Genomic DNA, 16749 nt, shown 5'->3' with positions numbered 1-16749 from the left:
ACCTGGGCCCTGTGTGTCAAAAACATCGGGATTTTGGGACGATTTTAGTCCTCAAATGAACACAATTGAGGCCGTATAATATGTTTTTGTAGATAATGGTTCACAGACAGTTTAATGCTAAGTCTGAATACAGAGTGAACCTCCTAGCCTTAGCCTTAGCCTTAGCCTTAGCCTTAGCCTTAGCCTTAGCCTTAGCCTTAGCCTTAGCCTTAGCCTTTGCCTTAGCCTTAGCCTTAGCCTTAGCCTTTGCCTTAGCCTTAGCCTTAGCCTTAGCCTTTGCCTTAGCCTTAGCCTTTGCCTTAGCCTTAGCCTTAGCCTTAGTGTTACTTTATGTGTGTAGTGTTTTAAATACATTTCAAATGTTTTTACTTTCTGTATTTCTCTTTCACTTACATGTTGTGTGTGAAGCACTTTGTAACTGTATGTTTAAAATGTGCTATAACGAAAGCCTTACCTACTGACTTACTACATCAACTAGTTTAAAGTACTGCACTTATATAGCGCTTTTCTGCATTGGCAGACAACAAAAACTGTAAAGGCCAGCCTGGCTATCAGCAGAAAATCTTAAGTTCAGGATTGAACCACCATTTTTAGCAATACACAACTCTCTCTTCCTCCTAGAAGCCCCTAGCCACTGCCCCAAACTATGCAGAAAAAGCTTTTCTTATTTACATATAATGGACGTGATAATGCACTATAGGTGGCCCCCACTCACTGCAGCAAAATAAATTATCAAGTGTTAGCAAAGAAGGGGCCATAACTTAAAGCATAGCGTACCGTTTCCTCTGCCAAGTTCCATTGTTCTTTATATAAAGTACCTCACGGTGCATTATTGTGATTATACCACGGCCTCTTACCAAATGAGACACACCATGACAAATGACTCGTGTTGTCATAAGTACCTGCAGTTTAATAAACCTGTCCACAGTAAAGTATATTGGGTCATTTCCAATATGAGATTGACAAAGCACTGGCCAGCCAATCAAAATCATCCGTGGTGGCTATGATGTATATATGTTGTTGTTAGGCAGAAAAGTAGCCTTTCAATTAATACATCAATATAGTCGTCTGAATTATAGCTTTATAGTGGATCTATAGAGCTTTTCAACTGAAAAATAGGTGACAGATATCTAAATCAATGAGGTGAAATACCCTTTAAAAAATGACATACTATACAATACATTATGAAGGATTTCACATTAAGTGTCATAACGTAATATATAGAAATGCTGATTATAACCGCTTTTGATTAACAATATACAAAATTAAACAGCATTGTAGCTGCTTGAATATGTGTAGATAGCTAGGCCAGATTTTACTACTCGAGACTAAAGAGATGAAACTGAAAAAAATCTTTCAAACTCATTGTGTTTTTTTGACAGCAAACAAACAATTTAAATCCTAAGAAATTCAGAAACTGTTCCTTTAAATGACAAAAACAAACAGGAGAAAAATACAGATCATAAAGTTATTACATCTATCAGGCTGAATGCACTTGTTGTAATCACAGTATAACGCATCAATTTCTTCATATGTTAAGAGACTATGTGAGCAGTTTAAAAGCAATGTGTTGAGGTGCAAAAAAAAAAAAGATTAAAAACAGCTAGTCCTGTAATGCGGCCTCAGCACCAAATGGATATCTATATATAGTATGACATTAAGAGCAGCATTTATTTCTTTACATTAAAGCATTGTTTATTATATGGCTTCAATACGAGTGGTGTGTATGCATACTGTATATATTAAAACATTTTTAAAAATCCTTCAGACAGATGAAAAAAAAAATTATAATTTTTTTTCACCGTATGTAGAAATATTCCTCTCAGCGCGAGATTTAGTTTAACAGCTTTTTGGTGTTTTTTCTTTACAGCATTGGTATTGTGTTTCTGGTATGTGGTTATGACCATGGCTGCGTTCCAAATCACATACTCTTACTCTTTTCTATTCTACATTCTACAGCTGATCATAAAAATAATCTAGTTAGGATGCAGTATGCTACAATTGGGACAAACTTTTACTTATTTATTTCATCATAATATGGCGCCTTGATCTTGCCTCTTGGTTGATGTGACGTCACTTCCGGTGCGCACCAGATTGTGGGTCAGAATCGCCCCAAATAGCATGCTGATTTCAACACTAAAAATCTCGACCGGATGTAGTAGGCATCCAGGAATTTTTAAGCATACTAAATCTGACAATTGGGACATCCTGAATATTTCTCTACCATACTAAATAGCAGGGAAGTATGGGGATTGGAACGCAGGGGTAGTAAGAACTTGATTTTCAGTGTAGATGTGTGAACGACACTACACTGCCTCCACATAGTTAGCGGGGTACAGCCCCTCCCAGCCGTCTTCCTTCATGCCTCGACACCAGCCCTGGTCGTCCTCATCCTCGATCTTCAAAAACTCCTCACCTGCCCAAACACACGCACATCTAGTTTTGTGATGGACATTTTCAAACAATCATTTTCTTATTTCTTAGGATTAAAAAATTAAAATCTGACTTTTTTTCCACATTTTTGTCTTCCTAACTTTTTTAATTTTTTCTTTCATATTTATATACAGTATAAAAAAAAGATAATGTGAAAAATATGTTTTTCATAACTAAATATACCTTTAAAACTCAGGGGCACAAATTATTTCTGTAACGTTTTAACTGCTTGTTATTTCCTATAATAATCGATTATAAGTTTGCTTTATATATTTATACAATAGCAAAACAATGACCATTAGCAATACAAAACCAAAAGTGATTCAATACTGTATGATTGATAGAGTAAGAAAACTAATAAGTGAACTGATGGCACTTTTTTTTATTTACTTTCTGCTGATCAGTTACTTGATTAATCAACTAATCTGGTGCCAGAATCTCTGAAGAAATTGGACGGCGTTCATTTTGATTTAAAGCCCCGTCTCGTCTGATTGTAACAAATGGTCCGGCTCACTCACTCTGATCTATCACTTCATTTGGTTTCTGTTTGTAATTATCTCCAAACAACTACAGTAGCTCTTATTTTTAATTTGACACAATACAGACGATTCTAATTTATCTAATTTGCTATTTTTCTCCACTATATTAAATTGAAAAGTGCTTATGCATATACTGTAAATAGCTGTGTATATTGGGATGTATGGAAACTTTCTTTATGTTTTTGTATTGTAAATGTATTTTGTATTGTTTTATGTTCGGAATTTTTCCTGTATATTTTTTGAGAGTCAGCCATTCTGGAGAAAGCTTGTTGAAAAAAAATCACTTTTTGTCAAAATGAGTGAACATCTTCTCACAATCCGATACCTGTCTGTACTCTGTGTGTATGCTGAAAAAGAAATGTGGTGTTAAAACACAGCATAGGCTCTGTAAACTGGTGTGTAAAGAAAGGGGGCCCACCGTATCTAGCAACATGCCAGTTTACAGAGCCTAGGCACAGTACAGACAGGTAATGTACCGTGAGGAGATATTCAATTATTTTGAAAAAAATTATTTGACAGAATCTCTGACTCCATGGCGTCTGTGTGTGTGTGTGTGTGTGTGTGTGTGTGTGTGTGTGTGTGTGTGTGTGTGTGTGTGTGTGTGTGTGTGTGTGTGTGTGTGTGTTACCTGCTTTAAATGACAGCTCGTCCGTCTCCTGGCCAACATAATCATACAGAGCTCTGACTCTCACTCCTCCGATCATAGCACTAGAAAATAAAATTACAAAAATAAGAGACAGATAGACAGTTTGTATGTACGTATATATGGTGTTCTGATTCTTCTTATTTGTTATTATTGGTAAAAAAAAAAGTAATGCGTTGGCAATACTCCCTGCGTTCCAATACCCATACTTCCATACTATTTAGCATGCCAGAAAAAGAATTAGGATGTCCCAAAACATGCATGTCAATTGCAGTGTGCGAAAAATAGCTAGATGCCCCACTAACTCAAATAGCGTTTAGCAGTATTCATCTTTATTCTTGACATTTCTCAACAAAATTAAAACTGCTGTACTTTAGTATGTAGTGTAGTAAAAAGAAAAAGTATGTGATTTGGAATGCAGGGACTGTTTTCTGCAATGGTCGTGATGCCAATAAAGCTTTTTGAATTGAATTGAATTGACAGATGGGTGTTTGATCATCCGTACACAGCAACAGCTACACATCATCACTTCAGTGCAAAACAACCATTTCCTTTGGGACTCACTCACTCACTCTCACTCACTCACTCACTCACTCGCTCACTCGCTCACTCACTCGCTCGCTCACTCACTCACTCACTTACTCACTCACCTCTTCTTCTCTAGTGTTCCTTTCTGTTCTACTGGCTTCTTCACTTTTTTGCTTTTTTTCTCGGGCACCCATTCCTAAAAAATAAAATAAATTTAAATTTAAATTTAAATAATAATTATGTTATTAATAATAATAATAATAATAATAATAATAATAATAATAATAATAATAATAATAATAATAAATTTAACAAAAATTATTAAATTTAAAATATAAATAACTGAACTTTAGATCTTTAGTGTAATAGAAATACAATAGTGTGAGGAACCTATTAAACTGAACTTGACATGTTGAGTGTAATAGAACTAGTTGCAGTAAAGACCTCAAAGTGTGGCCAGTCTGTGGGCATGCCCGGCCCGAAGCTGTTCTTCCACCAGCGCAGGTCCTCTTGGTCGTCGATGGCCATCAGTGTGTTGTGAAGCTCGTCATACACGGCCCGAACACTGGAATGAGAGGTGGAGAATTAATGTTCATAGCTATGTGAATAACTATAACATATTTAATTTAAATATAACAATATAAAAAATTAAAATAAATAAATAAAAGTAGCATATTTAAAAAAAAGGGATAAGATCAAATAAATTAAATAAATAAAAAGTGGTGAAGAATAAACAAAAATAACCCCAAAATGAGATGTATACATATTTTATATTTGAAGTAAACCAATACAGAGCTACACCTGACATTTCTGCATGGGCCGGCCTTTACTGACCATGACAATACAGACCTGAGTGTGCCTAGTGTTTTCAAATCAGACATTTTTAATTTGTGTATATTGAAATATGAGTAAATCGGCCTGAGGGATAGAATATCATAATATGGCGACAATTTACTTTGAGTGTCGCTCGTGAGGTTTTACAACGCGTCGTAAACTGAGCATGACATAATAAACACAACGGGCACCATAGAGCAGGTTCAATATTTTATGGAGCAGCTGAAATGATAATGGCATCATATTCATTCTGCTAATGTTTCAATGTAACACACACCTACACACACACACACACACACACCTACACACACACCTACACACACACACACACACACACACACACACACACACACACACACACACACAAAGTTTGTTCTACTAATTGGCACATAATGGCTACCACTGCCATCCAGTGCATTTCAAGCAAAAATGTTACCACAGAAAATGAGGCAGCTTATTACGATTCGTCTCATCTAACCCCACCTCCCCATGGGGCCGATGAAGGTTTCATTAAGTAATTGAGTTGCAGTCTTGTCAGTTAGTAACACATGTTAAGTGGACCAGCGTTTAATTAGGACTAATAAATCAAAGCTTTTAGTCACATTATTGATGTTAGCATATTTATTCTAATCTCCTCACAATCCACTTCTTGTGTTCACTGAAAAAAAATATGGTGTTAATACAAATGATGGGCTCTGTAAACTGGTCTGTATACAAAGGGTATACAAACAAAAGGGTGCCCAACATAGCTAGCAACATGCCCGTTTACAGAGCCTAGGCTGTGTATTAACACTGGATTTTTCTCAGTGCACACACAGTACAGATGGTGAGGAGATATTCACTGACTTTTTCACAAAAAGGGATTTTGACAACAAGCGTATACAGAATTACTCACTCCACCTTTAAGTGTTAAAATAAGTTATTTTACAACCAACACACACCTACACACACACACACACACACACACACACACACACACACACACACACACACACACCTCTCGTTGTTGGTGATGTCCAGGTGTTTGTGGATGGAGAGGAAAGCCTGTTTGAGGAAGACGATCCTCTTGCGTTCCTCGTCCTGTGATTGGTCGAAGATGGATTCCATCTCCTCCATGTAGCGCGGCGCGTAGCGGTTCACCTCCTCAAGCACCTTCTCATAGCGGGCGCGAACCTACCGACATTGAGACACATTTAGACACATTTCAGATCTATCTATCTATCTATCTATCTATCTATCTATCTATCTATCTATCTGTCTCTCTGTCTGTCTGTCTGTCTGTCTGTCTGTCTGTCTGTCTGTCTGTCTGTCTGTCTGTCTGTCTGTCTGTCTCTCTGTCTGTCTCTCTGTCTCTCTGTCTGTCTCTCTGTCTGTCTGTCTGCTCAGGAACTTATTGGATCTTATACACACTCACAGAGGAGAAATATTTTTCACTAACTCCAATCCTAGAAAACTCAAACCCGAATTGCAACTAAATGTCTACAAAAGTATTATATTGTTTCTTAAAAAGCTCAAATAAAATAAAACAAAACTTCTCATTGCTTGCTCGTCATTTTCTGTTGAGATGCAGTTTTCAGTTTTCAGTGTCGCTCCTCTCAAACTCTCGGTCCTCTTTTGGAAATTCACTTTAAATGATGAATCTGAATTACATTTTCCACACGATCCATCATTTTCCTCCCACTCCACTGAATGTTCACAAATCCACTTTTTGCTAAAGCAAGCAGACTGGCTTTTGTTGCTGTCTTTTGTTGGCGTCGCCAGCTTTCTTGGAGCCAGGGACTGTCAATCTGTGAAATAGCCAGGCTGCAGTGTGTGTGTGTGTGTGTGTGTGTGTGTGTGTGTGTGTGTGTGTGTGTGTGTGTGTGTGTGTGTGTGTGTGTGTGTGTGTGTGTGTGTGTGTGTGTGTGTGTGTGTGTGTGTGTGTGTGTGTGTGTGTGTGTGTGTGTGTGTGTGTGTGTGTGTGTGTGTGTGTGTGTGTGTGTGTGTGTGTGTGTGTGTGTGCGCGCACCTGCATAAGATACAAATAACTCCCACTCACAGAAACACAGCTCCACAGCACCACTAGTGTTCAAATACTCCACAGAGAGCTTTTAATTACTGATCAAATCTCAAGGTAACAGATTAATTTATGGATTAGATTAGACACTGCAAAAAATGAAAATGTTTAATTAACTGTCTTCACTAGGTTTTTTTAGTTTTGAGGCAAACTAAAAACTGAAAATGTATCTTTGTACTACAATTCTCTGTCATACAGAAAACAATACATAAAGAAAGAATACTTTTATATTACTTTTACAATGCCTTAGAGTGTGCTACTAACCGTCTGTCTGTCTGTCTATCTATCCATCCCTCTCTCTCTCTCTCCCTCTCTCTCTCTCTCTCTATCCATCCATCCATCTCTGTCACTAACCTTCTCAGCCTCCTGTTGAACCATCTCTCTCTCTTCTTGGATCTTCTTCTGTTTCTCGATGGCGACGTCGGGGTTTCCCTGAGCGTGTGTCTCTCTCTCCCGGGCCGCGTGCTCCTTACGGCTCACTTTGTGGTACGCAGACCGCACTTTATCCAACTGGGGACCGATAAAAACATACATTATTGAGTGCTTGGTTTAACGGTGGAGTCAGTGATTCTGGCGAACGCTGGTTAACAAAATCACATTATGTCAAAATCAGTGAATATCTCCTCGCGATCCGCTACATTGACGTAGCCTACTGTGAGTGTGCTGAAAAAACCATCAGGTGTTAAACACAGCCTATGCTCTGTAAGATGGTATTTAAAACAAAGGGCATGTAAACAAAGGGGGGCCACCGTTGCTAGCACGGACAGGTAGAGGATCGTGAGGAGATATTCGCAGATTTTTTTGTCAACAAGCATTCTCCAGAATCGCTGACTCCACCAAAATGCAAGACAACATTTCAACACATATCTCCTCCATTCAAAAGCAGCTGACTGTGATCTATCTATAAATCTCATATTGTAACTGTTTTGTGGGCAAGTACCTTTAAAATCAACCTCAACTGTATTTTCTCTCTAACAAAACACTTTGTCAAAATGAAAACATAATCCAGAAGATTTTCCAGTTCTCCTCCTGTATCCCTGTCACTAGACGTCCTCCCTATTTTCGAGCTTAACCGTTTTCAAATTTGTAGTTTTGTTTTTTTCCGTCTATTCACAAATGTTCTAAATGTATTACAGTACAACCCCCGAATCCATCATTACAACGTGAGGTCAGCCAATGATCTTTCTTGGCTAACCTACTTTTTTTTAGGAAAACCTTTTCTCAATTTTCCATTTGATTGTTGGGACAGTTTACCAAGTCATATTAGAAATTGCACTAGCCCTAACTCATTCAATACACAAATCATTTTTATTTGTTGGTACAGTTAAAGTGGCTACGAGGACTTCTCAGTTTGTGTTCATTCTTGCGCCCCCTTTGGACAAAAGCAGTAGTGTTTTTACCACGGTAGATGTAGTTCCTAGGTGAGCTTACACAGATGAAAAAATTATGAAAAACTATATGAAAATAGCATTCTTTACACTGATGGTTGTCTGCTGTTACATCTAATTTTTGATCATCAGAGAGAAAATTAGACTGTTTCAGAAATATTTCTAAGTCCCTCGTAGCACCTTTAAGCATTGCAACATCATAATCTTTAATAATTTATCCACCTTTCATATTTTGATACCACAATCATTTAGTTTTTTCTTAAACTGTGTCAACGCATATTTTGTACGACTTTGTTTGATGTTGAATGTCTGAGGGCCATCCGACAAGCCCTTACGTTTGTTTTTTAATGTTTTTATATTTATTTCTTCAATCTTCTTTAATAACTTTAGATTGAAAAGGGGAACATGGAGTATACAAATATTAGGAAGTCAAAAAATAGAAAAAAAATAATAATCCAGTAAAAAAAATGTTTTTAACTTCCTAATTTCTATATAATGTATGTTCCTTTTTTTATTGGATTTTTTATGTTTTTTTCTTATGTGCAACAACAAAGAAAAAATATGTTTGAAGACTGAGATGCACCTTTATCTTCAAAGCATCTTGCGGCCTAAAATAGTGATGCATTATAATATCTCCGTGGGCTAAATATAGATCATGAATTGAGGCCATTTACTTAATGAGAACCCATTTCCTCATATCGCAGTAACCTTTAGAATATGAAGTATTGATTTCCTAAGGGGCTCATTTATATTTTTGTTGCAGATATGTGATTCTACGTCTGATGGATTTCCTCCTGCTCTCAAATCACATAAGCTCTTCTGTACCAATGATAAAAGTAAATGGCTACTTTGACCAAATAAGGGAATATGTTTTCTTGCTTAAAGGGATAGTGCAGTATTTTTTAAGTTGGGTTGTATGTATCAGTGCAGTCACTATAAGGAGTTTGGGAGGAGACTTCGCTGTAGCAGAAGTCAGCCTTGTACTGTTGCAAAGGGCGACAGAAGAATAATGTTTTTTCTCCACATTAAATGCAATCTTGAAAACTAAATGTACCCTCAATTGTAGCTAAACTGAGATTTGTTCCACGCCATTGTCATCTCCATAATGTTACAGACTAACCACGCATAAGTTCCTCATACAAACCTACTTTAAAAATACTGGGCTACCCCTTTAAAGGTCTGTTCAGGTCACTAAAGTCCTGGAATGAATGCGGATATGCTGGTATTATTGTGATAGAGGAATGAAAAATATCAAAATGCCATGACAACAGCAGAGGTTTGTAGTTGTGGGAAAAGAGCACAATGTTTTGTTTTCATAGCTGCAGAATCACTCAGCGTTCAAACGTCTAAATATGGGTCTGGTGTCTTGTTTCAGGTGCATCCAGTTTATCCTTCACTGAACCTCAACCAGCTACAGTAACTATAGATAGTTTACTACCATCGTCTGAATTTACAGTTCTATCGGTTTATACCTCTTTAAGATCCAAGTGTTACAATCGCTTGATTTGTAAGAAGAGGGAATTCAAAACAGACCAATGATATAAAAAAATGAATAGGTAAAACGGTTTTCACTGCTGTGGGTTTGTGAAATGTGTTAAGAAAACATTTGTGTGATTTTTTTCTTTTAACATTATTACTATTATTCTTTTCTGAAACTTAGAAAAACGGTCTTTTGATTGTGTAAAATAATCCTTACCTTTTTGAGTCGTTTGGCCCAGGGTTTCTGAGCGCGTGCGAATCCGGTGTCTGCGTCCTGGGACTCTTTGAACCCTCCAAACATCTTCTTGTGGAAGGAATCCTTCTGCCAGGTCCTGACTCTGTCCCCGTCCTCCGACACCAGAGAGCGACAGATAGACGCGTGTAACGAGGCCAGACGGTCAGCAGAGGAGAGGAAGCACCGCCAAGCCTTCAGCAAGGACCCGTACAGGGGACCTGAGAGAGGGGGGGAGACATTCATTTAATTTATTGTATTTATTCATTAATTTTATTATTATTTTTAAATGTATTTATTTGTTTATTTTTACAGGGATAGCGCACAATACAAAATCAATACATTGGAGTAAAGTATTAAAATGTTCTTTCTACTTTATAAAGCAATTTAGATGACCAGTTGCTATTTACATAAAACCACAAATTAAAGGTGGAGTCAGTGATTTTAGAGAATGCGTGTTGTCAAAATAATTTTTGGCCAAATCAGCTTATATCTCACGGTCTGCTACCTGTCCGTACTGTGGGTGTGCTGAAAAAAATATCTGGTGTTATACACAGCCCGGGCTCTATAAACTGGCATGGTTATAGCTATGGCGGGCCCACTTTGTTTACATATCAGTTTACAGAGCCTAAGCTGTGTATTAACACTGGATTTTTTTCCAGCGCACCCACAGTACGGACAGGTAGTGGATCATGAGGAGATATTCACTGATTTTGACCCTAAGTGATTTTGACAACAAGCATTCTCCATAGTAGCTGACTCCTTTACAGCAGGAGTTGGGCTCCATGTCACCGGCTCGAATCACATCACAAAAAGATTAAATTACCATCATTTAACATGTATATAAAACTAGTCGTAGTTACGTTACTTACTGGAGTCGACCACAGGTGTCCACTTGGTGCTCCACTCGCTGAGCTGCTGCGCGTACTGCCGCTCCACACGCGCTCGCTCCTGGTAGCACGCCACGATGTCGTTACAGGCCTGGAAGGAATCCTCTGTCCGCTTCACTGTGCGCTGGTAGTTACCAGGCTACCGGGATATAACACAGAGAAGAAGAAGAGCTACTGTTAATATAATATACACAGATAGGGGTTGATATTGTGCCCTAAACCATTCAATTATATCCAATAATAATGTTTGGGTTAAAGGTGGAGTCAGCGATTCTGGAGAAAGTTTGAAGACAACTACCGAGATATAACAGAGAAGAAGAGATACTGTCAACACTCTAAACAGCAGATTCTATTTCAGCGCAGACACAGTATAGACAGGTGGTGGATTGTGAGGAATTTGTCACTAATATTGACAAGAAGTGATTTTGTCAACAAGGCGATCTCCAGAATCCCTGAGTCCACATTTAAAAGTTTTGTTTTGTTTTGCTTTGCCGATTTTCAATACAGCCTTTATGTTCCTTTCCTTTTACCTTTACCGTGCGTTGCCAGACAATACAAAAAAATTACATTTACCCAAAGTCTACTTCTGGCATGTAGATTGTTAGACCAGTTTAAACAAACATATTAAGCAAGTTAATCTAAGTAGCATGCTGCTAATGCTGTAAGTTGTAGATAGATAGACAGACAGACAGACAGACAGACAGACAGACAGACATATTAATGTAATAAATATATAAAGAGCAGTAATCGGTCATTTTACTGGTCTGTATCACCCTCCCTGTTAGTCATAACACGGTCCAGCCTTCTTCCTCGTCTCCTTCTACCAGCTATGACATCACACCACCACAGCTTCAGCCCTCTAAGGTCAAAACCCTCACGTGCCACAAGACACTTTTCACTGGCATTGAATTCCCTGTGGTAAACTGTGTAACGTCGGGTGTGGTCGGTTGACATGAGGACAAGGCCTAGCGAGCCATATTAAAAAACATGTAAAACAATATATATATAATACAAACCCAGACAAATAGGCAGAACAAGATGGCAGCAGAAGGAAAGGCCCACAGCATAACAACAATGCGTTTTAATATATATTTTTTCTTTTTTAAAGATTTGGTTTTATTGTCAGATGCTCAAATTATAACACAATTACAGTTCAAACACTGTGTCAATCGTTTTAATAAGGTTTTTGCTTTTGAGTTATTGATCCCTGAAGTTCGAATCTTTTCAACTTTACAGCAGTCTTAAACTGTTGAGTTTGGTCTTGACATTGGCACCTGGCATTTTATCATCACTATAGACATTATATTTCGTCCTAAATCACAGCATTTAGACTTGTTTCACCTGTGCATAATGAAAAAAATATTAAAATAAATCTCTAACATGGTCTTAATACTCTTCTTTACACCAAAAGACATAAAGATAGAGTGTATACAAGTTTTTCACAACAAAAAAAAACCGTCATAAACCCAGACAAGTAGGCAGAACAAGAGGGCAGCAGAGGAAAAGGCCTCAAGTGTAGCAACGTATCTCCAAGCAGACTGTGTTGTTTGTAGATGTGGAATTTGGAAATCTCTTCTGCAATTTTCCTGGCAGCCTCCTCGGCCGTCGGGCTCCTACTCACACACTCACTCTTACTCTCTCTCTCTCTCTCTCTCTCTCTCTCTCTCTCTCTCTCTCTCTCTCTCTCTCTCTCTCTCTCTTTCACTTTACTGTCAGAATCTATCTGATAGTCACTGACACATTAATACAGCCGGTTTTGAGAGATTTCTGGACGCAATTTAGTGTGTAGCCTATGTTGTCACGCTATGTTAAATCAGTATTGGCAATGAATGCACTCACTGTAGATGATACCATGAAGTTAAAGCTATAATGTGTGACTTTTTTCATATTAAATTAATGTCAGTTCCGTTCAAACCATCCCCAAATGAGTTGACAGAAAGTTGATTAAGCCCTATCAGCTCCACAAAACTCTCTCTGTATTTCTCAGTATGGCAGCGTTTACAAACTAGTGTCGCCCCCGACACTGGTGCAGGAGCTCAGAAAAATATACAGTGTTGTTGTAATTACTCAGAATTCCTCATGGTGGGCAACATAAGTTACACACTGTAGCTTTAAATCAGCACTGTAAATACCATACAGTTAAATGAGTAAGAAGTAAGAAACAGACATCAGGGTACAGCACTTTCTCACTACTGACATATTCACTTATTAAAACATAAATTACAGAGCCCGAGTTAATGTTGTTGTGAACGCCGGCTCATTGTCTCGGCTAATTGAAAATGTAACGGAGAGAGAGACATCGTTAACGTGATTAGTTACACACCTAAACATTCTTTTAATATGTCAAGAGGCGAGTCAATAAGGAAATGTATGAAACTAATCAAGAACATATGTCAGGGCGCGTATTGAATATCTGTCTAATACTGTAAGTGATGGTCACACCGTTTGAATGCTTTTCATATAAATACGTTTATACACAGAACCAAGTCTGCAGCTTTCTCCTCACTTTCTTATTGCTTTTTGATATGTGTCAGCCATTACAGGTAGCCTATACTATTACTTTCCTTATTTATTTAATATGGCAACCGCTATATAGATTATAGTTCATTCATTAACAACAACTGCTCACACACTCAACTGTGGACAGACCTTTGCTTTTCACAGCCTTTGACACAGTGTTAATACACAGCCTAGGCTCTGTAAACAGGTATGTTAACAAAGGTGGGCCTCCCGTAGCTAGCAACAGGATAATTAGGACATCTCTTAAAGAGGATAAAGCAATATTCACAATTGTTCATTCAATATCACGTTCTTTTCCTACATTATCTCTGCTGCATTGTCAGTACATACAAGGTGTGTAATATGTGTGTTCCCATGTAAATAGTTTTTTAGTCCTTTTGAACGTTCAAGAAATCATTTATTATAATTATAAAGGCTTAATGTTTCACCTGGTCGTCAAATAACTGATGATGGTTTGAAGTTAGAATACAGCGTGTTCATAATGTGCACTCGGGCCGTAAAAAGTGGTTTGTTTTCACACTAACGGTCTTCAAAGGAAAGCAATCACAGCCTCCGCAATGTGCTTTTAATGAAACACTCTATAGTTTCCTCTTGCCTTAATCAGAACCAATTGGGACACTTCCCAGACACTCTCTCTCTCTCTCTATCTCTATCTCTCACACACACACACACACACACACACACACACACACACACACACTCTTCACTCGTCATAGAATTAACCAAAAACAGCTGAGGAATCTGCTTTGTAGCCAACGGCAACAACAATGGCCAGTTCTCGGAGGCAAATGCAAAATCCGCTACAAGAGAATCCGTCCAACTTAGTGACAAAACGCAACATAACTAAACGTCTATATAACGCTCCATTGTAAATATATCACATTAAACATACAGTATATATCCAGACTCTAAAACGTGGCAGTGCACAGACAGAGTGCAAGCGGAAATAGTAATGCATCAAGAAATACTAGTACGGTATTATAATAGTAGTTATCGCGCTATTAAAAGTTGTAAGGAGAGTATTGACGTATGCACAAGCCAGTAGTATAATGACTAGTTTAGTGTAACTACAAATAGTAGAAAGTACATTCTTCATTGCAGCTTTTACTGTATGTTCAAGTCCTTCCAAATTTGCTTTTAAACCAAATATACTCTAGATCAAAGCATAAAACCAACCACATAAATTCCATGACACCATCTTAAAGAAGAAATGAAGAGAACGCCTGGCGGAAATGTTTGTCTTTGAAAAGTAGAAAGGCTAATTGGTTCAGTCACACATTTACAGTGTCTGCTGCATTTTTAAAGACACTTGCATCTTCTGTTTCATACTCGTTTAACTATTTATAGGTATGAGTTAGTACGAGAAAAGTTGCGTAGTAGACTTTTCTCCAAGATTTTCCCAGAAATTCCAAATAAAAGGCGGAAAAGTATTGTTTTTATTACATAGAATTGTTTTGATACATAAAATGAAAAAAGGCTGAGTCCATGATCTGTTTCAGAGGAAACTTTGTCCCATGAGGATATCAATCCAAAAATGTTACCCTATTCACCTGCAGTATCTAGCCTTAATTTTTCCCACTCTATCCATCCATCTATCTATCTATCTATCTATCTATCTATCTATCTATCTATCTATCTATCTATCTATCTATCTATCTATCTATCTATCTATCTATCTATCTATCTATCTATCTATCTATCTATCTATCTATCTATCTATCTATCTATCTATCTATCTAAAATTATGAATTGCACACTTGTATACTCTACAAACTAGTTACCAGTAATTGAAAAATCGCCCCTGAAGTGATGATGACTTTGCAGATACAGAACTAAAAAATAGCTTACCTAGAGAGAAAAAAAAAAAAAAAAGGAATAGCTTAGGTGTGCAGTATAATGACAGGCAGCCCATAATAATCACAGCAGTGGCCAGGATGACACAGACAGAGGAAGTGGTCTGGTAACACTTCACACACAACGGGACGCTGCCAAAAAAGAGCCAAGATTACAGGAGGAGGTGGAGGGAGATGAAAGTGGGTCAGAGCAGCATCGTGAGACAAAGCCAATATTAAAGCGACAGCACGCTCACATTAAACACTCACTCTGAGCTCTTTGGATGCTGGAAGCGGTTACTGTTTTTAAGTGTAGCTGGCTGGCTGGCTTGTGTGTGTGTGTGTGTGTGTGTGTGTGTGTGTGTGTGTGTGTGTGTGTGTGTGTGTGTGTGTGTGTGTGTGTGTGTGTGTGTGTGTGTGTGTGTGTGTGTGTGTGTGTGTGTGTGTGTGTGTGTGTGTGTGTGTGTGTGTGTGTGTGTGTGTGTGTGTGCGTGTGTGTGCGTGTGTGTGTGTGTGTGTGTGTGTGCGTGCTGGCTGGCCGGAGAGTGTCAAGTAAACACTTCACATAATGGGGAAAGAGAAATGGTGTGGTGAACGTTTGTTGGGTCTGAATTGGGAGTGAAGAAGACAAATTACTTTAAGTATTATAATTAGTAATGAAAACAGAAGTCGCTGATAGTCAGACTTGGATTAAAATAAAATTGTAAGTGAGTGGAGTTTTGCAGTGTCATGTCCTGATAAATATGACTGTTTATTTACTCTCACTACTTTATTTAAAATGAATTGTTCTTGTTTTCAGCTTTGTTCTTATTTTAAAGGAATAGTTTGAAATGTTTGAGATGTAAGGTAAGTTTATTCACGTTCTTGAGAGAGTCTGATGAGAAGATTGATTCAAATATTACATGTCTGTTAAAAGATAGGCTATATATAATTCTTTATCAACATAGTTATAATTCTTTTTTTTTTACTCTCTCTGAATGTATTGCATCTCTAAGTAACAGCACAACCATGGATACCATCAAAAAACAAACGTTGCTTCTCAGTTGTGCCATGAGGTGGCGTATTTTATGTTATGTTTTGTACCAAATCTTAATCATATGCAAAATGTTGATTGTATTGGTAAATATTTGAAAAAGGGACACTTGGAATCCAATATTTTGAACTGTGAAGTTGTAGACAGCATTAGAAACAGAGAAAAAAAACTTCCCCTGATATCCCCCATAGACGTAACCTCCTTGTGCTACAACCACTATCTACTTTGTCTGGAGCAAACACAGACAATCAAACACCTTATGAGTGGAGGGCTCTTAACCCAAGCACGCCATGCTACTAGAGTAAACAACGCTTACCACTCACGTTTAAAATAGAAAGCAAA

At 37.8% G+C, this 16749-nt stretch overlaps 1 protein-coding gene across 1 annotated transcript in view; it reads right to left on the bottom strand.

Moving 5' to 3' along the window:
* Nucleotides 1–2252: 2252 nt before the first annotated feature.
* LOC307262888 (protein kinase C and casein kinase substrate in neurons protein 3) overlaps nucleotides 2253–16749 on the bottom strand; it is an 18340-nt gene continuing 3843 nt past the window's right edge. Inside the window, exons 3-10 of the mRNA XM_080043898.1 lie at nucleotides 11005–11161; nucleotides 10118–10353; nucleotides 7388–7543; nucleotides 5975–6150; nucleotides 4588–4708; nucleotides 4266–4339; nucleotides 3601–3680; nucleotides 2253–2416 (exon numbers count right to left, since the gene is read on the bottom strand). Of these exons, the coding sequence (XP_079900024.1) occupies nucleotides 2307–2416; nucleotides 3601–3680; nucleotides 4266–4339; nucleotides 4588–4708; nucleotides 5975–6150; nucleotides 7388–7543; nucleotides 10118–10353; nucleotides 11005–11161 (1110 nt within the window). The 3' untranslated portion in view covers nucleotides 2253–2306. The remainder of the gene's footprint in view (nucleotides 2417–3600; nucleotides 3681–4265; nucleotides 4340–4587; nucleotides 4709–5974; nucleotides 6151–7387; nucleotides 7544–10117; nucleotides 10354–11004; nucleotides 11162–16749) is intronic.

Source organism: Ammodytes marinus, assembly GCF_949987685.1.
Source record: "Ammodytes marinus genome assembly, chromosome: 16".
Classification (NCBI taxonomy): domain Eukaryota; kingdom Metazoa; phylum Chordata; class Actinopteri; order Uranoscopiformes; family Ammodytidae; genus Ammodytes; species Ammodytes marinus.
The sequence above is the reverse complement of the archived record's forward strand: the minus strand, read 5'-3'. Positions and strand labels throughout refer to the sequence as shown.